At 38.7% G+C, this 24,585-nt stretch overlaps 1 protein-coding gene across 2 annotated transcripts in view; it reads left to right on the top strand.

The window, feature by feature from the left end:
• The window catches only part of cacna1eb (calcium channel, voltage-dependent, R type, alpha 1E subunit b), a 157,535-nt gene extending 134,294 nt beyond the window's left edge, over positions 1 to 23,241 (top strand). For both annotated transcript variants that reach the window (XM_051697453.1, XM_051697452.1), the window contains 11 exons: positions 247 to 421; positions 1,308 to 1,435; positions 12,854 to 12,950; positions 13,037 to 13,142; positions 13,685 to 13,792; positions 16,587 to 16,687; positions 16,797 to 16,843; positions 17,132 to 17,237; positions 17,463 to 17,553; positions 20,397 to 20,542; positions 20,631 to 23,241. In XM_051697453.1, coding sequence (XP_051553413.1) covers positions 247 to 421; positions 1,308 to 1,435; positions 12,854 to 12,950; positions 13,037 to 13,142; positions 13,685 to 13,792; positions 16,587 to 16,687; positions 16,797 to 16,843; positions 17,132 to 17,237; positions 17,463 to 17,553; positions 20,397 to 20,542; positions 20,631 to 21,182 — 1,657 coding nt within the window. In that variant the 3' untranslated portion in view covers positions 21,183 to 23,241. The remainder of the gene's footprint in view (positions 1 to 246; positions 422 to 1,307; positions 1,436 to 12,853; positions 12,951 to 13,036; positions 13,143 to 13,684; positions 13,793 to 16,586; positions 16,688 to 16,796; positions 16,844 to 17,131; positions 17,238 to 17,462; positions 17,554 to 20,396; positions 20,543 to 20,630) is intronic.
• The last annotated feature ends 1,344 nt before the right edge of the window (positions 23,242 to 24,585 follow it).

Here is a 24,585-nt window from a genome sequence, read left to right as displayed (position 1 = left end):
GATTAGTAATTACACTGAGCATCTTTTAATCCGTTTAAAAAGTTTGAATAATTGTAATGTATCTTTATACATTTTTCAGCTACACTTGTCTTTCTAAGGCATTGTAAGATTATTTTAGTGCATTAAAATTTAAGCTCAATGTGAAACACTTCTCTTTTTGCATCTTGTACCCTGGTGATCTGGCAGTTATCGTTGTTATTAATGCAGACTCATTCTTTGGAATATATATTATTTTGCCTCTTGCAGAAGTGCTACGGGGGAGTCGTGGCAGGAAATCATGCTGTCATGCCTCGGTGGAAAGGAGTGCGAGCCGGACCCTTCAATTGTGCCTCCTTTCACTTCCCCAGATCATGAAGGCGGCTGCGGCACTGATTTCGCCTATTTCTATTTTGTCTCATTTATCTTTTTCAGCTCATTTTTGGTAAGAATTTATGAACATTTGGTTTCAAATCTTGATATGTAGGTATTTATTTACCATGTGTTAAAGGGATAGGTCACCCAAAACTGATTGTTCTGTCATTATCTACTCGCCGTCATGTCATTCCAACACCGATTTGGTTTCACTGACCATGACGCGACATACGCTGCAAACTACAGACGTATGGACATATGGCCTAATTTTATGTTCGTTTGTTTTCTTTTTTGGTCCATTTTGGAGCTTGACAGACATGACCCATTTCAACTGTCGTATAGAAAGAGCTGCATGAGAATTCTTCAAAAATTGTCCTTTGTGTTTCACTAAAAAAATAACAGCATAAGAGTTTGGAACAGAGGCATAGATTTAGGTAGGGATGGTAAGGACATGTTCCAACCAACTTTCAGAAAATCAGAAATGTCCTGACCAACATTTGGGCAATTTTACCAAACAGAAATACTTTAACTTTATAGTATGTTTTAATTTTCATTTTAACAACTATTAAAGTTTCTGCATACATTTTTGTCCTACTTCTTCTGAAGCAGCACATAAATGGCACCTGTTACTTTCCTCATTGCTGTTCAGTCTTTTATTGAATATGGCTAATATTTTTATTGAAACAGGCTAATATTTAATATGGTGGGGCAGAGAAATAGGAAATGAAACTTGTTATATGAGGAAATAATGTTATTTTGCCTACAGTATATTACCAGACTGACTTTCTCGCATTTTTTTTATACCAACATTTTGAATATTATCCTCCTTGCAAAATGTCCCTACCAACTTTCAAACCAAACCTACGCCTTTGGTTTGGAACATATGAATTTTGAATGAACTTTACCTTCATTTTAAACTATTATTTATGAATGTTTTTATTTTTTGTTTTTCTTAGATGCTGAATCTCTTTGTGGCTGTGATTATGGATAACTTTGAGTATCTGACGCGGGACTCCTCCATTCTTGGTCCTCACCATCTGGACGAGTTTGTGCGCATTTGGGGGGAATATGACCGAGCAGCATGGTAAGCAGAGCAGATCATGTAACTACTAGAATTGTAGTCATAATACTGGATCCAGTAATTATTACTATCCAAAATGTAGTATGTATAGAGGCACAAACTTAGCTGCTCATCAACATTCACACTCATGTTTCCTTTTCATATCATTTGATTTATTCATTTACACAAATGTGAATCAGTTTAGTTACAGTTTATTTATTAATACATTCCCCAATTGTCATAAAATCAGAACCACATTGACCGTTGTTATTTTTTGTAGATGTTGTTGTGGGTGACCAGATTCCTGCTTGTGGAAAATGGGACAGCCCCCTCCCAGCAAAAATGAAATTGACCTATCCTTACCTAGGTGCAGATCAATGCGAAATAGAGGGAACATCCGCATCTGTAACTGTTGTCACCTTGTACTTTTTGCTGGCAGCAATTTTTCTCAATGTGCACTTGTCTCTCAATAGTTTATCATAAAATGCAGAGCAGTCCAGTCCAAAATTAAGATGCACGAAAAGCATTGCCTTCGTGACTGTAACACTTAGTCGAGATTTATCCGGTGTCCATGCTGCGTTCATTAATGAGAACCCATGCTCAACAGATGCAGATGCCCCAGGCAGGCATAAAACGAACTCGACAACCTTGGCTAAGACTCCGAAGTTGATGGTCTTTCTTTCCAGCCACAAAAAACGTCTGTCCATCTCTGAGACATGCCCGACTTGTTCATGTTCCGCTCAGTGATGTGACAAGTGACAATGTATTTTGCGCAATCCCACTTATCAAAGACCGTGGTTTCGTCAATCAAACTGAGAACAGGTATTCTGGAGAAGAAGTGTTCGAGGCTGCTCTGAATGTCTTGCCAGTCTGGGATGTCTCTCAGTAGGGCCCACTCAAGTTTTCCTGTGTCCTCCAATGAGCGGCTCCAGTTTTGGAGGTAATCCACCGATGCTGAATAAAAGTTTCTCACTGCACAAAATAAATAATCCGTTCGCATGTCACCAGCTTCAACCAGGGCATCCAACTGCTTTTTAATGTCAGAGGGTATGAATGATTCCTCCAGCCTGGCCTGCAAGAGTTTTCTCAGGTCATGAATGTGAAAGCCAATTCTGTGGCTGATATGTGGTCTTGCTCTACTATCTCCGGTGCATGGTTAAAAGTGGCTGTTTGCTTGAGTGTGAAGCCAATCCAAAGTTTAGTGCAAGGATCGCTGAAAATGTCTCTTAGAAACTTTGGGCATTTTTTTTTTTTTTTTTGAGAAAGAAAGTATGCACGCAGACCATGTGTAATATTCCTTCAAAAGCTGGACCAAGAGAGAGAGGAGATGTTTGTTGCCATGCTGCAGTAATTTCTGATAGTCCAGCTGCACAAAATCACAAAAGTCTTTGAGCTCCTTCACGCACACTGTGTAGATATGGAAGTATTTGTACACCTTCACAGCAAAACTCTCTAAATCTATCGGAAGACAATCCACTGCTGTTTGCAATGTGTTATGGATTATGTGTGCATTACAGCCAATCCCCAAAATTTCCCTTTCTAGCTTTGACTGCAGCTTTCTCCAGATATTGCTTTTACCAGCTCTCTTAACACCACCAAAGTTTGTGTTGGTGTTGTTGGCACAGAGCGCAATTAGTTTTTGATCAAGGCTATGTTTTTCAATGACGTGGCCTGGCATAGACGAAAACTCAATTATCTTGAATTTATACCGTCTACTGGATTAAAGTAACGCACAAGCACAGGGAACAATTTTATGTCTTTGTGATTGGATGCATCCACAGTCAATGTGACAAACGAGCACTCGTCCAAATCAGTCTGAACTTCTTCCTCTGACAAAGGAGCGAGTACGTTGCATATGACAGCTTCAGATTTGGTGCGGGCAGAAGAAAATTTTGGATCATACAATTTCTTGATCAATTTCGCTGTGCAGTCAGCTGACCGAAAACTATAGCCCTGCACAACGAATGATAAGCAAAAAGTCCATCACTTGCATACACTTTATCAGATTCAGAACTTTGCTTCACAAAAAAATCGCTAACACTTGGTGTGGCACACTTACTTTTAGCAGCATCCACATTTTTGTATGAACATGCTGCGCGATGTCGGTGCGGCCTCCATGGGCAATTGAAAAGCAAGCTCCACAAATCTTATACCTCACTTTACTAGGCTCTGTCTGTGACTCCTTTTTTAGAAATATAAACTCTTTTTGAAGATCCTCATTAAATGTACATGCATGCTTCCTTGACATTTTTCCAGCCGCAATTTCATCTTTGTGCTCTTCCAAACGGACTGACTCTTCAATCAGTTCACTAACTGGACATCTATTGATAGGGGATTGTGATTGGATTATTTAATCCAATCATGTACTTCAAATAACATGGTGTGATTTTATTGGTTTTACAAGCTGTATCCTTGGCTACCTTTGATTAGAATACTCACGGTACTGAGAAAGCTGCATAGGAGATAGAGAAATTTTAGTAGAGGGGAAATATGGGACAAAACAAGATTTTTTCAGAATAAGTCGGGACACTAGAAAAAGTGTTTAAATGCAGGACTGTCCTGTGAAAAATGGGACGTCTGGTCACCCTATGTTGTTGTCATGTTTTCCAGAATGTGAGTAACTATAGCCGACTTGTGGTGACAGATTGCCAACTGTCCTGTATTAGCTGTGACAACCCGTATTTTGGCCGAAATGCAGAAGCCTATTTTCCCCGAATATTCACGGCGAGACACTCAAGGGGAAAATTGGTTGTGTGGAAAATGCTTATAGTTTGTTTCCAAAACTACATATCTTGGTCTTCATATTCATGACAGACAGGAATGTTGGTTGAGTGTCATGGCTGCTGTCACAAATGTTGGTGGTTCAGTCTCAAGTAAAAGACCCGAGACCTGAACTGGTAATACAATGTTAGGACATGTTAGGACTCTACTTGCTCAGTCTCAGTAACCACCCTGTTATTGGTTTATATTGTTATTTTATACATAAATAAATCTTGCATCATGTTGTCATGATATTTTGAGTTTTCCTAACTTTCAATTTTTACAGTGATATATATATAAACAAATATTTCTATATATTTCTATAAACATATCCCTCATCTTTCATTTTCATAATTATCCAAATAGTTTCCATGAATACAAGGAACTTCATATGAAGCATGATAAACTGGCTGAATCTTCACTGATGTCTGGAGTTTTCTAGAAGCCATATTCCAAAACCTGAAGTCTTTTGGATGAACATTTTGTGAGTTTAGGAGACTAAAGTTGAGCTCTTAGTGGTCAAGTCATTTTTATTTGTATAGCGCTTTTCACAACACACAATTACAGAAAATTATGCTGTAACGTCTGTAATGTCTCAAAAGTCCTCATTGTGCAGTTGAAATTAATAACATGAGTGTTTACATTAAAACATAATAATTTTCCAGAAGGACAGCAAAACTTTGTGTTATAATGCCTTGAGACTTGAGTCCAATTGAAAATCTGTGTTTTGATTTGAATATTGCAGTCCATGATCTAGTTTGTTAATTTGAAGCAAATCAAGAATTGGCAAAAATTGTAAACAATACAAAGCTCATAGATAGACATGTCCAAGAATCCTCATCAAATCAAATCAAATCACTTTATTGTCACACAGCCATATACACAAGTGTAATGGTGTGTGAAATTCTTGGGTGCAGTTCCGATCAACATAGCAGTCGTGACAGTGATGAGACATATACCAATTTACAATAACATCAAATTAACACAACACAATTTAAACATCTGTTATACACATAATTACACTCAACAATATACAAATAATAACATACACTGTACAGTATACAATACGCTGTTTTTTTTTTTTTTATTTTTTTTTTTTTTACTATATAGATACACATTATTCAATAAAAATTAAAAATTAAAATATATATATAAAACAAAAAAAGTATATATATATATATATATATATATATATATATATATATATATATATAGAATGTACAGTATTGTACTGTACTGACATTCAGGCTGTCGGTTGATAGTCAGTTGTTAAGAGAGAACATAATATAATAATAATAATATAATTTATAATAGTCCGGTGTGAGATATTAGAGTAAGGGTAATAAAGTGCAGTGCTGATGTATTTTGATCGTGGGAGATCAAGAGTTCAGAAGTCTGATTGCTTGGGGGAAGAATGGAGTCGGCTGGTGCGGGTCCTGATGCTGCGATACCGCCTACCTGATGGTAGCAGTGAGAACAGCCCATGGCTCGGGTGGCTGGAGTCTCTGATGATCCTCCGAGCTTTTTTCACACACCGCCTTGTATATATTTCCTGGAGGGAGGGAAGCTCACCTCCGATGATGTGTCTGGCAGTTCGCACCACCCTTTGCAGTGCTTTGCGGTTGTGGGCAGTGCTATTGCCGTACCAGGCGGAGATACAGCCAGTCAGGATGCTCTCCACAGTGCAGGTGTAGAACCGTGTGAGGATGTGGCGGTTCATTCCAAACTTCCTCAGCCGTCTCAGGAAGAAGAGGCACTGATGAGCCTTCTTCACAACGACTTCAGTGTGGATGGACCATGTGAGTTCCTCAGTGATGTGGACACCTATCTCAAGGCATTATAACACTTCACTTCACTCTTGTCATACAAATCATTATAGTGTTATCACAGTGGTGTTCTAATAGGAATCACTATCAATCTTTGAAACAAACGTAATATATTACCCATGGCAGTTATGCAGCTTTTTAGCCTAATTATTTGGTACAATCTTAGATACTTTGGATAACAATGGTAATATGCACATCAACACATCAAGCAATGTGGAGACAGAGTGAGAGATGAAGGTATTAAAACGAAGACAAATATGACATAAGTAATTGTTTATTAAAATGTTAAAATAATTGTTCATTAGTTTGTGTACTTAGGGTTTAACAGTTCTGAAAAAGCAAAAATGGTCAGTTGCTTCAATTAAAAAATATTAAATTGCTTGTTCACTGCACAAGTCAGTGATATACTGAACTTTAGCTGGTTTAGCAAGTGCACATCAAGATGGAGTAAGATGTATGCCATTATGCCATGCAAAACATGATTTATGTTAACACTTTTAACTACAGTTATTTTCAATGTTTTTTTAAAAGTTTTTTCCCATGAACATGTATAGATAACAATGAAAAACAACCACAATTATCATACACGGGCATATATCTACTCTTGAAACAAAACCTGTCAGCATATTTTGAGTGAGCTGTTCTCTTAGTTTAGTAGAACGATCCAAAAACATGTTTATGCCTATCGTTGGATGCAAAAAATTCCCCATAAACCATCTTTTTGTGCACATGGCAAACAGCTGCATTGTTAAGCCTTCTTTGTGACATTGTGGAACGCAGCCATGTTTTTAACCTCCAAAGGGCACTAAAACTTCTCTCAGCTTCAGCAGAAGAAGTTGGGATGACCAGTAGCAACGTCACCAGGGCTTCAACATGTGTAAACAGGCCCCTCACTTCCACTGGCATTTGTCTTAGAATTTCTGCAGCATCTGCAGAGGACTTGAATGAGTATTTTGAATAAAACATGGGCAACTCAATCTTGAGTGCACCCATGTTTAACTCTGGATATGAATCGACTACCTTGTCAAGATGTCCAGTGAGATGAACTTGCTCAAGATTTTCAATCACAACAAGACTCTCTTGATCAAATTGATTAGTCAGCTTTGTATCTACCGAGTCCAACAACTGAAAGTGCTGTGCTCTGAAGTATTCACATGGCGATTTTGCTATATACATGTCTGTTCCACCACCAAGGTGTTTAGGGGGCTTTCGGATGGGAGGCATTTTTATTTCCTCAATTTCCAAAGAGGTCACCATCTTTGCTGCCTCTTCAAATTTGGCTTGATACATGTCATCATTTCTTTTTTGCTGAATTGTACCTTGTTCGCATTTCTCAGCAGCACACATTCCCCCAGCTGTTTGTGCCCTGTGTTGGAGTGATGTATTCAAGCTTTCCAGTTCTCCCATAACCTCAGATGCTAGCAAAAGGCCTAAGACGGTCTTCCCTTGGCCAAACTTTTTAAAGAAGACATTAGCTTTTGCTGCTGTGGCTTATGAACTTGTAGCCATTTCTTCTAGACTTGTCAGTATGGAGTTGTACTGACTCATGACAGCACTGATGGCTTTGTGGCAAACTGTCCACCTGTGAGGGCATAGAGGTCTGAGCACTCTACAAGAAGTCTTATCCATTTTTGCTATACTCTTAAAAAGTGTTCTGAATTTACCTGACTGATCAAAGAGTGAACCAAGTTAATGCACCCACTGCAATGAGTCACAAACCACAGGACAAGATGTGCAGGCTGCCTGTGTGATTAAATTGACACCGTTTGCACCACAATGAAGATAGAATGCTAATGGCTGATGTTTATTGAGTTTTACTTGTGCCCCTGTATTGCGTCCTGCCATGTTAGCTGCCCCATCATATGTCTGTCCTCTAAACCCTGATAGTGGTAGGCCTAGTCTTGTGAGTACATCTAGCAAGCAGATGGACTCCTGCTCTTTCACAGATATATTCTATGTTCCATCAATTATTATGCTGATTTGAAACACAGGTACAGACTTGATAGCTGCAACAATGTTCCTTATTATTGTGATGCCCAGAATTTGTAGAATCTCATTCTGTACTTGGGGGCTGGTGTAATCATGGCTGTTGAAAAGCCACTTTTAAAGAATGGGGATCACTCTGTTCCTCAAACTTCAGAAGTTGGTAAAAATGTCCCTCATCTGACGAGTGACCTCTGAAGGCTGTTCCCTGTCTTGCAAGATACTGTACAGAGCCTAAACTTTTTATGAGAGAATGTCTAGCAACTTGCTGTTGTTCAAGAATTGCATTAGACAACTGTGTACATATAGGTCTTGCTTCATGTGCATAAGCTGTGACAGCCTGCATATGTGCCTGACTTGTTGCATGCCGAGTAAATTTCACTATTGCTTTTCGCCGATCGTTGAAGCTCTCGCTGATAAAGGCCCTATCAGCTTTATAGGCCAAGGGGGATTTCTTTGTTTTAAAGGCTCTGACAAGCCTATATGTTTTTGGCACTGCCTCAATAGGATAACTATTCTCTTTGTTAACTCACCTCAATCCCAGTTGATTCACCTTCTTGCTCTGTAGATACACCTTGCTGCATTTCAACAATTGCCTGCTAATATATATGCAACATAACTTATTTACTATGGCCAGTTTTAAATGAACTAACATTAGGATTAGTTAAAACACAGGCTCATGTAATCTTAAATATTTAGTCTTGGTACTGTAAGTACCCTATGGCATAAGCAAGTGGTGCATAAAATTCTGATGAACCTGTCTATAGCTAGCATACTTAAGACTTTGACTATTAAAAAAAACATTCGGATATCTGATTTCATCATTGCCATTTCTTCCCATTTATTCAGAAACTCTAAACCAGTTTTACAGAAAAGGACAGAAAAAGAATTGTCAATTAAAGTGCGTGTCTCTCACAAACATCGCAAACTGACAGAAAATCTCAGAGTAATACGAGAAGTAGGAAAGATGACTCGCATTACCTGGAGGAGCAGTCTGATATGACTTAAGTACCTAGATGTGTGGTTGTTATTTAGAAACATCAGACTGTCTAGTCCAGAGATCCATGTAAAAAAAACAAAACATTCATAATGATGACACTTAATATCAAAAATAGACAAAACAGGCCTATATGTTTTTTTTCTTCTTCTTCAGCAGCAGCAGTGGAAGCTCACCTCAATCACGGTTGATTCACCTTCTTGCTCTGTAGATGAACACTGTTGCATTTCAACATTTGCCTGCTGGGATAATTAGGCATGGCTTGTTTACTATGGCTAGTTTTGAATGAACTATCATATGAACACTGTCTTAAATATTGATTTTTCATACTGTAAGTACCATTAAGTAGGGGTGAACGATTTTGAAAAAATAAAAAGTCTAATTGTGATTTTGAAAAATATTGCGATTGTGATCTGAACTGCAATATAAATGGAAATACTAGAAGGGTGTTCAAGTTTGTGTCACGTTGAATTCTTATTGTACCTGTCCACGCTGTACCTGTTTTTGTCCACTTTGTGATTGGGTCTTATCCAGGGTCAGAAATTAACTTTTCCATTAGGGGGCAATATTCAAGTGATTCAACAATTTTATTTCTTCTGAAAGGACCCTAACATTATGCATTTATTTGGTGTCATCCATTTATGTCACAGTTTTTGATTTGGCACATATACTGAAACAAATTTACAATTGTCAAAACTCTTAAGTACAATCCTCACATCACGTGGTACATTCAGCACACCAAAATTATGTGACCTGCAAAAGGTGAATACTCAAAGAATTAACTCAATTAAATCATTGTCATCAAAACAAAAGGTTCCTTTATCATTGCTTAGGCCAAGACAGTCAAAATGACAGTGCACTCTGAAAGTGTGATAGTTACCCACTATGTAATATTGTCCAATTGATGTCAGAAAGTCATGGCACACACTATACTTTCAACAAAACATTCCTCATCATTGTATATACACACACACACACACTTTACAGCCAACCGAAAATACATAAAGAGAGCTTGTACAAAAATAAATAAATAAATAAATAAATAAATAAAAAAAACACACGACACACACACACACACCCCAGTAAAATTCAGGAACTACAATATGTGCAAGAAAAAAAGAAAATATGCTGCAAGTTCATCAACCTCATGGGTCTTCCTATCTCTCCTCTCTGTCTGGCCACAACATTTCATCTACATCACACCTGATATCCTCCCTTGCAATGCGACGAGGGAAAAATCTTTTGGCATGACGCAGCCACCCCCTACAACAATCTGCTGTGTTATTCCCACAACCAGCATCCATTGCACCCAGTAAGGACAACTGGTCATGCGGACGGTGATCATAGACCTTCCATCTCCATGCAGAAAAGAACTCCTAAATGGGATTTAGGAATGTGGAGTATGGTGGGAGTAACTCAATCAAAAAAACGTGGGTGGGCAACAAACCATTCCCTGACTGTATTTGACGATGGAAACTTACGTTGTCCCAACAACGATTCATCAAACTGTAACATACGTTGGCAAGTCATTTCTTACCAACCCCCTCTCATTCCTAAGAATGAGATACCTGTAAAGAGTTTCCAGGAAATTGAGACGTTGTGCGTTATAGGGCCCAATGATGGGAATGTGGCGGAGTACACCATTCCCACATATGGCAGCTCACATTGTAATATTCCCTCCACGCTAGCCTGGCACAACAACAATGGCTCGGTGACCAATAATATTAAAGTTGAATCCTGCCTCATCAACATACACAAATGTGTGGGGATTCATCAGCCTCCAGCTCCATCACTCTCTATAAAAGATTGTAAAGCAATTTAGCAAATAATTTACAGTAGATATTGTAAATCATACAGTTACACATATCCCACATTGTGTAACATTCTGCAAATACAGGTTGTACTTGTCAATACTGAAAGACAAGGAGATTACAGCACTGTGTAGTGTACAATGATGAATTCTTACCTGTACATTCTGGTACCTCATCTCCATCACTCTCTCACCATTCCTCTCAAAAAGGTACCTTGTAGAGTTACTTCACTGCAATCTGATTTCTATTCAGCACTATCAGTGATGGAGAGTCTGACATTTTGAAAGATGCCGTCATCTTGTATGACTGCACTTTGAATATTTTTTTAGTCTAATAGCATTGTTTGCTATGAACATTACAAATTTCAAGTTCTTGTTGAGCAGTGAAAACTGATCTTCTGCCACCACCATGGGGCAGATGCTCAATCCTAGACAGAAAATACAGCACAGTAGAGTCAATGTATTCTATATAAATTCTGAGACATGTATTGTCTAAGTTTACTGGAATACCAGTGTGAAGGAATATTACAGTACAATATTTGATTACACACCCGTTTTCTCTCCTGAATGTATGGACTATTGACGACACCGTGGACCGGCCCAGGTTAGGCTGCACTCTCCGACCAGACTCTGTCATACTTAGGCCATGGTTGATGACATGGTCTAGAATTGTTGCCCGTATCTCATTTGAGATTTCTCTGTGCCTTTGCATTTCTCTGGCACTTCCTCGTCCTCTGTGCCCCACTCTCCCTCTTCCTCTCCCCCTCACCATACCACCCCGCACTCTAATGCCCCTTCTTCTACGAGCAGGCTCTTGCCACTGTCTGTCTCCTGCCTAATCCATATTCCACAGCTGTGAAATTCAGTCTTACCCTTGCAGTATAAATGTGTTTGAGAACTGATAGGTTATGAGTTTCACCTGTCAGCTAAATTGGACAGCATTTGCATTTGGTTGCTCTAAATTGTGGAGAAATTGAATTGTTCCCCATCTAGCCTAAGTCTATCCATCTGACAACTATTACAACAATACTACATAACTATTATGTATCTAATATATGTGTGACAGGTTATTGTGATTGTTGGTTGTTCTATTTAGCATGTAGGGATTTAAACAATGAACATGTGCATTTGAGAGTAATATCATTCAATAGTAAATTAATGCAAACTATTTTGATCTGCAAAACTTACTCAATGCATTTTGTGCCAAAGCAATTATAAATGATTATAGTCATGTGAACAAATGACCTAATGTTCATATAGTTAGTCATATAGTTTGACTAAGTTTAATAGTCATTCGACGATTGTGCCAAAGCGATTGAGAAAAACTGTAAATACTTCAATTTGAATAATGAGAAACAGTAGGCTGTTACTAATAAAATTAAATCAACATCAATTAATATTTGCAGGGTTGGGTATTGCCATTGATTTCTAAATTAAATATCATTCCGTAAGATTACAATTTTGACTCAGTATAAGGAATGTTTCAGTTACAATATCAACAGGCATGTTTCAAGAATTACATATTGCCACAGGAGGATTTCCAGATTTCTCTGGATTTGGAATGTGGAGCTTATTAAACAAAACTGTTATCAACTAACTCCTTCATGTCAATTGAATAAAACAAGGCAAAATAAAAATTTCACCCAGTGTTTAGTCAGAGATATTCACACAGTAAAAGTGGTTGAATTATTTACAAATTTTTTTTTTTTGTTGTTGGTTTTTTTTCTAAAGTAGGGTTAATTAACAAATCATTGGTATTTTCATAACTTATTAATTTCCTACATACAAAACATCCATCCCTCCTGCACTTTGGGCCTCTAGCTGATGAAGAGAGGTGAGGCTTTTCAGACTGATGGGCTGATCATGGGCAGGGATATTTAGCGCAGGGAACGATCGTGTTACTCACTGGTAGGACATTTTTTATTTTTAAATGAGAGAAAACTGGCCCGAACTACGCAGACTTGCAGAGTGAGAGAAGTGGCTGTCTGTGCAGGGTGATGGTACAATAATAATAATATATATATTAGTATATTTATTTATTTTTAGTTTTTTATTTTTTTCTCCAGTGGCCGGATTCACTACACTGCCATGTACGAGATGCTAACACACATGTCTCCACCTCTTGGCCTGGGAAAGAAATGTCCTGCCAAAGTTGCCTACAAGGTAGATGTTTTTTCTTTAACTAAATGTTTTTTTATACTGGTTCGATGCTAATAGTTGAAGTTACAATGCTGTGCTTGTATTGGCAGAGATTGGTGCTGATGAACATGCCAGTGGATGAAGACATGACTGTTCAATTCACCTCCACACTCATGTCTCTGATCCGCACCGCACTGGAAGTCAAAATTGCTAGAGGTTAGTAATATCAATCAGTGTGCTTTTAATTAAAGAGGTAATTCACCCAAAAATGAAAATTCTGTCATTATTTAAAGGTGCACTCAGTATCTTTTTGTTGGTGTGATCTTGGACTTACAGTGACACCTAGTGGTGTGGATGTAGCATCATTCAAAGTCAATAGTTTTTAGTTACAGATGCTATTGTAGAAATTCACTATTCACAATCAGCCATGATTCATTTAATCCAAGAGTAAAAGTGTCCAATAACATGACGGTTACTGAGACGGTTACTGCAAGTAGTATACAGCTGGTCATGTGATTCTAAAATGGCAGCCCCCATGAGGTCGCCCCTGCCCCATGTAGAATAAAACAGCTTTTATAAGGCTCCTGATATGACTAGAGTCCTCATCTCATGTGAGTGGTCATGATTTTCATGCATATGTTTCAAAATAACAATTCATTTCTTTAGAGTAAAACTTTTTTAATGGGTAAAGAATTACTGAGTGCATCTTTAAACAACTTTCTACTTCTCTTTATTTTCATGATGATTTGTCCTGTCAGGGGGAGAGGACCGAATCCAGTTGGACATGGAATTGCAAAAGGAGATAAGTGTTATTTGGCCACACCTCTCCCAGAAGACCCTGGATCTGCTGGTACCTATCAATAAAGGTGATGCTCAGCTGCCATGGCACATCTGCACGTGTGATATGTTTGGATGTGATGTTTACTATTAGTTTCAAAGCATGCATTTCATTTGCCATCATAACTTTAAATATTTAATTGTTAAGTGTATGCAAAATCAGAACTGTTCAGCCTATATTATAACCTAATCTTCTGCCCTCAGCCTGAGTTTTCATGTAGTGCTTTGGCAGAGCTACTCTACTGAAAAGACAAGCATTGCTAGTCACCAGTGTTTTGGGTGCTGGTCCCCCAGCAAGGGATGCTGGTGTGCTGGTGACCCTAACCAGGCTTTAATACTAGGTTAACCAGCTTCATAAGAAAGTGTCATGATTCACTATGCTCAAAAAGTATGATACAGTAATTGATGTATGTATGTATGGATTAACCCATATTACCCTTGCACAAAATAAGATATGGTTATGGTAAACAGCATTTAGCATTGTTAATTTAGCGTCAGTATTCTACTACTCATAAAACTGAATCCTCAACATACACTGACCAGCCACAACAGTAAAACCACTGACAGGTGAAGTGAATAACATTTATTATCTCGTTACAATGGCACTTGTCAAGGGGTGGGAAAAATTAGGCAGCAAGTGAACAGAACTTAATGTTTTGGAAGCAGGAAAAATGGGCAAGCGTAAGGATCTGAGCGACTTTGACAAGGGCCAAATTGTGATGGCTAGACGACTGGGTCAGAGCATCTCCAAAACAGCAGGTCTTGTGAGGTGTTCCCGGTATGCAGCGGTTAGAACCTACCAAAAGTGGTCCAAGGAAGGACAACTGGTGAACCATCGACAGAGTCATGGGTGCCCAAGGCTCATTGATGCACGTGGGGAGCGAAGGCTAGCCCATCTGGTCCAATCCCACAGAAGAGTTACTTAATGCTGGCCATGATAGAAAGGTGTCAGAACACACGGTGCATCACAGCTTGCTGCGTATGGGGCTGCATAGCCGCAGACTGGTCAGAGTGCCCGTGCTGACCCTTGTCCACCGCCGAAAGCGCCTACAATGGGCACATGAGCGTCAGAACTGGACCATGGAGCAATGGAAGAAGGTGGCCTGGTCTGATGAATCATGTTTTCTTTTAGATCATGTGGATGGCCGGGTGCGTGTGCGTTGTTTAACTGGGGAAGAGATGGCAGCAGGATGTACTATGGGAAGAAGGCAGGCTGGCGGAGGCAGTGTGATGCTCTGGGCAATGTTCTGTAGGGAAACCTTGGGTCCTGGCATTCATGTGGTTGTTACTTTGACACGTACCACCTACCTAAAGATTGTTGCAGACCAAGTACACCCCTTCATGGCAACAGTATTCCCTTATGGCAGTGGCCTCTTTCAGCAGGATAATGCACCCTGCCACACTGCAAAAATTGTTCAGAAATGGTTTGAGGAGCATGAGAAAGAGTTCAAGGTGTTGACTTGTCCTCCAAATAACCCAGATCTCAATCCGAGTGAGCATCTATGGGATGTGCTGGACCAACAAGTCCAATCCATGGAGGCCCCACCTCGCAACTTACAGGACTTAAAGGATCTGCTGCTAACGTCTTGGTGCCAGATACCACAGGATACCTTCAGCGGTCTTGTGGAGTCCATACCTCGATGGGTGTACGATATTAGGCATGTAGTTTTAATGTTGTGGCTGATCGGTGTATAACTGTAAACACTTCTCAAAAGTCATACATAACTCAAAAAATCACATATTACACAAGTGAATTAAGTATTCATACTTACAGATTATACTATTATGCTATGGAAAAACAAGCAGGATGGACATGGATACACATTTGAGCATTCCACAACCTGGTCTGAAAAAAAAAAAAAAGGCTACTAATCACTGTGGTAGAGTTCCTAAATTGACCACTAGGTGTCAGTATAGATAAAGTGAAAAATGATATAGCTAGGACCAGACTACCTAATATCTTATGAAAATCAACATATTACAGATTTGTATTGAATATTTTTAAATGATCTGCCCAATAAAGTGTGAAGGCAAAGCTGACCAGGGACTGCATAAGTATGGACAGTGACACAATAAAAGCTGCTTTTTCACCATCAGGCCGAACGGTTCTGAGCACGGTACGAAACGGTTACAGCAGCATTTCCACATGAGCATGGTTCGGCAAGGCACGATTATAAACCGTTCTTTGCCTGGAATTCTAGGCATGGTTAGCTAACCGTACTCAACCGTTCTCAACTGTGCTGGTGGAAACAGTACATGGTGACTCACAATTGTCAGTTTTCCAATGCCAAGGTAACTTATAGCACTTTCAGTTGTTTCTAGCTCAATAAGTTCGCTAATATTTGGGTGAAGTTAAAGGTGTATTCCACGTTCAGTACAAGTTAAGCTCAATAGACAGCATTTGTGGCACAATATTGATTACTACAAAAAATTATTTTTACTTGTCCCTCCTTTTCTAAAAAAAAAAAGCAAAAACCTGGGTTACAGTGAGTTTGTGGCAATGTGTTTCGCTGTCCTGTTCTTCATATCATGGCCTGATTCAGCATATCGTGGCACCGTTTCGCAGCCCTCTTAATCATATCGCAGCCCACTTAGGCATATCGGGTCCCCTTTTTGCGGCTGCACCACTGGGAAAAGTCCAGGTTCTCCCGATGTCCAGTCCACCTCTGGTTGAGAATGTTGCTATACCTCTATATATAACAATGACACATTTCCTGTTTAAAATAGTATTACGAGAACTGTACGAAGAGATTGCAGTGAATTAAGTAATGCTCTCTATGACTTTATAGTTTACATAGCTTAAATATGTTTGTGTGTCTTCAGACACTGACATGACCGTTGGAAAGATCTATGCCTCTATGATGATCATGGATTACTTCAAGCAGAGCAAAGCCAAGAAGTTGAGGCAGCAGGTGGAGGCACAGGTATAATGACATGACTGCATTATTAATACAATTGCAGATTTCACAATTAGACAAATTGGTATACATGCTATTGGCATACCATGTTGTATTTGTTGATTTATTTTTACAGAGAAGTTCCACACTGCCCCTGATAGCACACAGTGCTGGATCAGCCCTGTATGTATTGTTCACTCCACTACACTGTTCAACAATAGAGCTCTGTATGCTGCATTGTTAACAATTAGCTGCATTGGTTGCTCTTTAGAAGGAGTAGTGTATAACAGTGGTTCTCAAGTGGTTTGGCATGTGATGCAAACTGTTCATGTTGTCACTGATTAATTTGACTAGCTTCTATCAAGTGAACCAAGTTTAAGTCTATGTACTGTATGTGTTAAATATGTGGGTATGTTATAGGACGAGTTGACGGGGGTTGTATATGTATTAAAGCTGCATTTTGTATTGTAGGACCAGTGGAGGGTTTGTGGCTTTGAGCCCCATATCTCCACAAGAATTGTTACTACAGCCCATGAGTCAGCGCGCAGACAGCAGTGAAGACTATGATGTCTCTCAGGTACCAATCACATTGATTTTTGCTTCTATGATTTCTGGGTTGGACAACACATTGGTATGTCCTCTGTGCAGTGAACAATTAGAGTAGTCGTTGAGGAATTTTTATTCCATGAAAAGACTTTTTATGCCATCTAGCATACAAATCATATTTTGTAAACTAAAGAAAGATAAATGGAAGGCTGAAAAACTGAGATGTTGTGTTGACTGTGTCTGATCTGACACACAGGTTGATGAATCTGGGTTGAACGGATTGTGGGGAGATGATCGTCCACCTGAACATGCCTTCAGAGCTAGACACAAGAGCTACAAAGCTGCAGGTCTGTTACTGTCCTTCTCCTATAGATAGTAGTGACTGTTGAATATTTCAATGGTACCAGAGTACAAATAAGGCTAACCAAATTAACAATATGTAAAGAGCTGCAGAGTTTAAACCTTATATTACAAAAATAAACAGATAAAACCTCGCAAATGAGCGCCACTCTGTGGTAATGATGTAGAAATATAGCTTGAATGTGTGGCCCCTATTTTAATGAGGTTATATGATACGTCATATGTGTAAAGTCAGTGTGCATGTCCATGAAGTTTTTGGGGGGTATTTTTTCTTAGGCATTTGCAGGTTGGCAAAATAGTGCTCACAAACTGTGAATGGATTTGGTCAAGTCTATTTAAATTCAGAGGATCTTCTCCGGTTATTGCACTGTATGCATCCTATTGACCTGTTTCATGAGACGTCACAGTTTGGCCGCGCCGCCATGTTTGTGACCAAAAATCCATATACCTTCAATGTGCTGCGCTGTGGGATGCGACAAAAGCCTTCTTCAGGAGTTAAAAGTAGCTCCTACATTTATACAAATGGGATTATCATAGATGTTTTATAATATTGTGACCAAATCAGACCAGAAAACTACACAAAAACATTTGTAACTTCTGAAAGAGAGATGTATACAGTGATGTACTGGTGGGCGTGTGTACTCGCCGGTCACACATCAGACTCGCCGGCATACTGAGATTAATTGTGGATAAAAAATATTTAAATGTGTGAATGGAAGCTCAATTTGGCAATATTTGTGCTGTGTTTGGACCTGTATGAACTTTTCCTGGGACTTGGCATTTATCAAAAACTATGTTTTTCTTGATATCGTTTCACGGGTGTTTTTCCATTCACTGCCATTGTTTCCTCCCGCTGATGGTCAAAACTATGGCGTCGATATAAATGAAGACAGTCCATGTATAAGTATATGGTAGATTTCTGTAAATGGCCTGTATGCAATGCATTAGAAGAATAGAAATATGGGCTACTTGGATATAGGCTACATTAAATGGTAAAGAATTTAAGTATAATTAATCATATTAATCCACTGACAAACAAATCATGGCTAGTATTAAAAGTGATCGATAGCTCTTTCTGCTGGTGGAATCCCCAAAATGCAAATGCAGGGACTGAGTTTAGACTTTGTCAAGATGTCAAGTAGGAATATCCCACATCCGACATTGAATGGAACACAGCATAAGCCTCAAGTAGCCACACACTCTAAATCAGCTCTTACCTTAGGCTGTTTTCTTCAAAATTAGACATTTCCTACTTGTCTGTGTGCTTTCTTGGGTAAATAATCCAATGTTATGTCTCAGATGTCCAGAACAACCCTTATGAAAAATCTAGAGTTCTGGCAAACTAGCCACAAACTTGCCACTAATTTGATGCAAATTTGCCAGTCATTATATTCACATGCAAATGAGCTTGTGATTCGCTACAAATGTTTGCCAGAAGTTTGCAGCACTTTACCGGTAGTGGTGAACCTGCAGCAAATCTTTGGCAATAATGGACAATTTGCCTTAGGTTTGCCGCAAAGCTCATTTGCATGTGAAAATAATCAGTGGCGAATTTGCGGCAAGTTTGCCATGAACTCTCGATTTTTGTAAGTGAAAATATGCAGTCTGGCAGAAAAACCGTGATAAATCATTGGCAAAATATGTTCTTGACTATCGTTGATGAAATATGATATCTTTCTGAATACCTATGGATGAGCACAAGGGGCAGGGTTACGATTTCCGAGGCCCAAAACAACCATCCAGGCCCCCTTTCGGTGTACATCTGGGCATAGTTACATTAAAGTTATTTGAAATCATAATTTTAAAATCATCTCTAACAGTCATTGTAGCTATGTACAATCAAAATGTTTAATGAAATAGAAATCTAGTTAAAGATAATTAATGCATGTTTTCCAAGTTTCCAAGTTTTTCCAATAAATGAACACAAGGAAAAATGGCTTTTAATTTAGAATATAATAAATATGATTTATGCACACCAACACACTAATAAAAAAGCAATATGTACAAAACATTCACTCACTTATATTTTGGAAAACAGATGAATATTATTTATTATTGTCCATTCAAGTTTATGTTATAGTATGATACTGAATTATTATTATTATTTTGAGGATTTGTTTTATACAGTAGTAATATACTGTATTTCTGTCGTATTTACTTCACCGTCACCTGGTGCTTTTATTCTGACGGAACAATTATAGTACACTGCACTGCAGTGTCAAACTCTATTTGATGGTTTACAGTGTTCCTCATTGCAAATCTGGTGAAACGCTGTCTCCTCCGACATTTTTAGATTTGTATAATTACTTTAAAATGTTTTACTTTAAAACATCAAATGTTTGGAATTGCACCAAACGGGTGCACCTGCTGCACTTGCACCTGCAGCAACACAGAACAACACCCCTCACCCCTTGAGCATCGTTCCCAGCTTTCCGAACGGGCCCAGGCTTTCAAAGACAGGAAAAAAACCATACATTTCTAAATTAATATTATTTATGTAGAATACATGTAAAACATGAATAGTAACAAGTTAATATGAATGTCTGTATGTGTTTCTGTGACAGTTGAATGGTGTGCACCCCCTAATGAATCATGGAGGAAATAGAGGCATTATATGGAATTATATGAAAAACTTTTCTGTGAAAAATGTATTAGAAAGTAACTTAAAGTAAAAACTAATGTGAGTACTTATGAGGACGTAATCGGTACAGCAAGCTAATTACAATTTTAGTGACGTAATTAGAAATTTCTTGAGGATTACTTTTTGAGTAACTTACCCAACACTGTAAACAGTCACATGTCCAACCTGAATGTACTTCTCAATTTACAGTGTCCCATTCAGACCAGACGCAGAACATGGAAAAGGTGCGGGGACGACCCAAAGAACAACGGCTCCTCCTGTCCCCAGACAACACCAAATCCAAATCCCGCTCCCGTTCTCCCAGTGAAGAGAGGATACGTGCGGTCACCAGACAGGTAAACAAACTGCTCAAATCATCTGTTTCTCGTGTAGACGTTCATTGGATTATAGTTGTAAAACACTGTAAATGTGACCTCTCCTCAGGGCAACAGCTCTGAAAGCCCTGTTCCCTCAACCTCAGAGTCCAGCACCCCGAGCGGTAAGCGTCGCATGTCCCAAATGTCCACCTGCTCACGGCCACACATCTCGTACTCGCCTTTGGTGTGCCACACGCAGCCTTCATCACAAGTGGATGATGATGATGATGATGATGTGCAGCAGATGATAGGCTGCTGTAGTGCTGCTTTATGGGACAACGGTGCAGAAGAGCAGGAAAGCAGGCTGAGGCAGCAGGAGAGCACACACTTTGAAGTGGACGAATATCTTTCATCAGCCCGACGTTACCCGTCAGAGTCTTTCCTTGCCCTACAGGAGGAAGAGCACAGCCCAGATTCTTCTGCCCCCATGGAAACTCTCACGTTTGAGGCCGCGGTGGCCACAAGCCTGGGTCGCGCCAACACCGTCAGCGCGTCGATGCGTACGAGGTCGCGGATGGGCTGGCAGGTGCCCAACGGACACTTCCGCAAGCGACTGGCTCAGAGCATATCTGTCGCCGGTGGTGAAGCACTCAGTGATGCAGAAGACGACAAATACTAGAGCAGGTTGTACAAAAGAGACACAAATTGACAAACATTGTTGGAGGACATTGAGATGGATGCTGAATGAACAATATTTAAGAGGAGTTTCATAGATACATGAGTCAATGGTGTGTTCAACGAAATGAGGGTATAAAGACTTTTCACATTTACATTCTCAAATATCTCATTAGATTTCTTATCAGTGAGTTTCAACTCATACATTTAAACATCAGGCCCTATTTAGGTGTTTAACAGCTTTTTTTCTGGTTGGGGATACTGCGATGGTGGCTCAGAGCAGTGGTTCTCAAATAAAAATAAAACATTTTTGTTTTTTTGGTCAAGGCCCCCTTAGAAACAAAAAACACTCAAAAAATAAAATAAGGCATTTCCGTCCGCAGAACTGCCGCTCACTTGATGTTTTTTTGTTTTTGGCACCATTCGGAGTAAATTCTAGAGACTGTTGTGTGTGCAAATCCCAGGAGATCAGCAGTTACAGAAATACTCAAACCAGCCCATCTGGCACCAACAAACATGCCACTGTCGAAATTTTCTCCATTCTGATGGTTGATGTGAACATTAACTGAAGTTCCTGGCCCGTACCTGAATAATTTTATGCATTGCTCTGCTGCCAGACGATTGGCTGATTAGATAATCTTATGAATAAGAAGGTGTACACGTGTACCTAATAAAGTGCTCAGTGAGTGTACTTGTAAAACATAAAAAAATAGAATAAATAATAAGCGATACTTCTACAGGAGCAATGTTAATATAGCTCAACCAAAAAGATATATTTTTTGCCATAATTTACTCACCCTCCTCGTTCAAAACAGGTATGACATTTTTCATCCGTAAAGCACAAGAATGAAGGATTGAGAGGATCGTGATTGTGCTCCAAAAGCACCATAAAAGTCATTCATATCACTCGTGTGCTTTTTCAATTCTTCTGAAGCCTTGAAAAAGTGTTGTATGGGGTACAGGTTAGATTTTAAGTGTTAATTCATGTCTTCACCCATTAAAATCTGGTGTGCGCACAAATTCGTCTTCGTTTACATAAGCATGGCGCAGTGAACGCACCTGATGCCACATAAGTATAAACGCCTCGGGTTGTCAAGAGGTGCGCACACAGGACACGCTGCAGTGCCAAGCGAAAGTATAAACAAGGCTTAAAGAGAAAAATGCGGAGGGAAAGAAATAAGAAATTGAGCCCATCGGTTCTTGCATGTATTGTCACAAATGTTTTAAATTGTGTAAAAGGGATTGTTGGGTGGTTCACATTTTGAGAACCAGTGTCTTGAAATGCTTCACATTTGATTTTTGCTTTTCTCTCTCAGTTGTACGTTTAAGGTCTTGTCATGCAACACAAAAAGGAAGTTTTATTTATTTATGCTTTACCCCAATTCCACTTATTTCTGAATCTCTTTGGCACATTATTAAAATTTTTGAAATAGTATTCACTGCATCAGAGCACAGGTGCACATTTCGGAATTGAATAGGCCATATAGACACTATACATTTCTTAATGCTTTACAAATTGAGAAATAACTAAATCATTTAAATAAACATAAATTCCCTGAAAAGTCTTACATATGATCTTGCAGTTTTATCACACAAGGTTGAAAAGTGATAATATGTTGAGAATTAACTTGACTTTCAAAGTTCAGTTTATACAAACAACTGAACTAAATACAATTTGTCAAATAAAACTTCCATGTGATTCCATGATATAATAATTGTTCATACAGAAAAGATTGGTCTTTACCGCTGAGGCTTCAGTTATGGTAAATGTTTAATTGAAGTTAGTTTAGCTGAATTTCTTGTGTGTGTGAAGGGAACTCTATTATATGAGCAAAGAGTTGACATGTTGAGAAAGGGTAAAGTTGTCACAGTCAAATTTGATGTCACATCAATTCAGGAACTGTTTTTAAAAGTGTTTTAAAAGATTTCTTCTCTAAAAACATGTAATATTTGACTTTACTTTCAGGCTTCTTGGAATTTGGATTTTTGATATAAGTTACTGAATTTGAGTGGATAAGCATCCTGATAACTTTATGTATAAACCAATAAAATATACACTTTTTACCCTGTGATAGTTTTTTGCTGTTGTTTATGTTTCTCGCTAGTTTTTTTAAATCCATATTTCAGTGTGACTCATAGTTAATACATAGAGTAATCTTTTATTATTATGATGTTTCTCCAAAATAACCACTAATAATTTTACCACTTATTACTAATTTGCACTAAGTCTAGTGAAAGGGTTGATTAAAAAAACACAGAATTTTTGCATTTCTTAGACAGCTTAAATGTGCTCTCTTAAATGTGTTTATATTACCAATACTTTAATATTGGTAATATAAAATTGTGCCACTATGAAAGAGCTTCTCTCTTAACGCTCATTATACAACAGTTAGTTCTGGTCCTCGAATCTGATTGGACAAGAGATGTTCTATGAGTACTGATGTCTCACATCATCATCTCTCTGCTTGTGTTAGTGGCATTTTAAACTAAAGTGTAAGAGCAGCTAGAAGAGTGTCTTTTCATTCATCACTGTGACATTAAAGGTTTTAGCCAGCAAGTGATGACAAAAGACCATTTTTATGTGTTATGAGCCAGTTAAGTTTCAATTCACCGTTTATTGACTGACGTGCACTGATTCAATGCACGTCAGTCAATAAACGGTGAATTGAAAGTCATCGGCATTGTCTCTCACTCCATGATTGCTCGGATTACTACTTCTACATCACAGCTGGGAAATACAGTTGAACCAACAGCTTCAACATTGAGGCATATCACACAGAAAGACACAACTGGCTGAGTAATTGCACATACACTTCCCTGATACGATTGGATACCGGAGTGTCCGCATTGGGAAATGTAAACATTCAACATGGCGGAGGAAAGTACTCAATGACATTTTCAAATTTGTTTTATTATCGTGCGGTAAATTATGGACGGCAATATTTTCACTGAAAATATTGGGCAACATTATTAGATTGTCTACTGTTCACTTGCATTTGCCAGTCAAGAGATGTAGACCAATCATTAGATGAACTATCTTTCCATGCAATACTATTTTGTTCCTATGAAGCAATCTGCATTTAATTTCTATAGGAATAGTAATGATTTACAAAAGGCTTTTCATTGTTACTGTTACTGTTTATGACTTTAGAAAACCAAATGGACAAATAGAATCAGACTTAGGAGCAACAGCACATTGTTGAATTAACTTAAAAGGAATTAAAATAAACCCTAACATGTCATCAGTCTACAGTCTACACTACAAACATAATGAAGTCATGGTGACTGTATTCAACCCATACATTAGAACAGTATACTGAAATTCCACCAGCACATCTCTGTTCCAACAAGCACAAAGGGAGCAAACTCCACCCTGCACTACAGTTTGGATCACACTGATGGGAATA

The sequence above is a fragment of the Myxocyprinus asiaticus genome, chromosome 5 (genome assembly GCF_019703515.2).
Source record: "Myxocyprinus asiaticus isolate MX2 ecotype Aquarium Trade chromosome 5, UBuf_Myxa_2, whole genome shotgun sequence".
NCBI lineage: Eukaryota > Metazoa > Chordata > Actinopteri > Cypriniformes > Catostomidae > Myxocyprinus > Myxocyprinus asiaticus.
The sequence above is the reverse complement of the archived record's forward strand: the minus strand, read 5'-3'. Positions and strand labels throughout refer to the sequence as shown.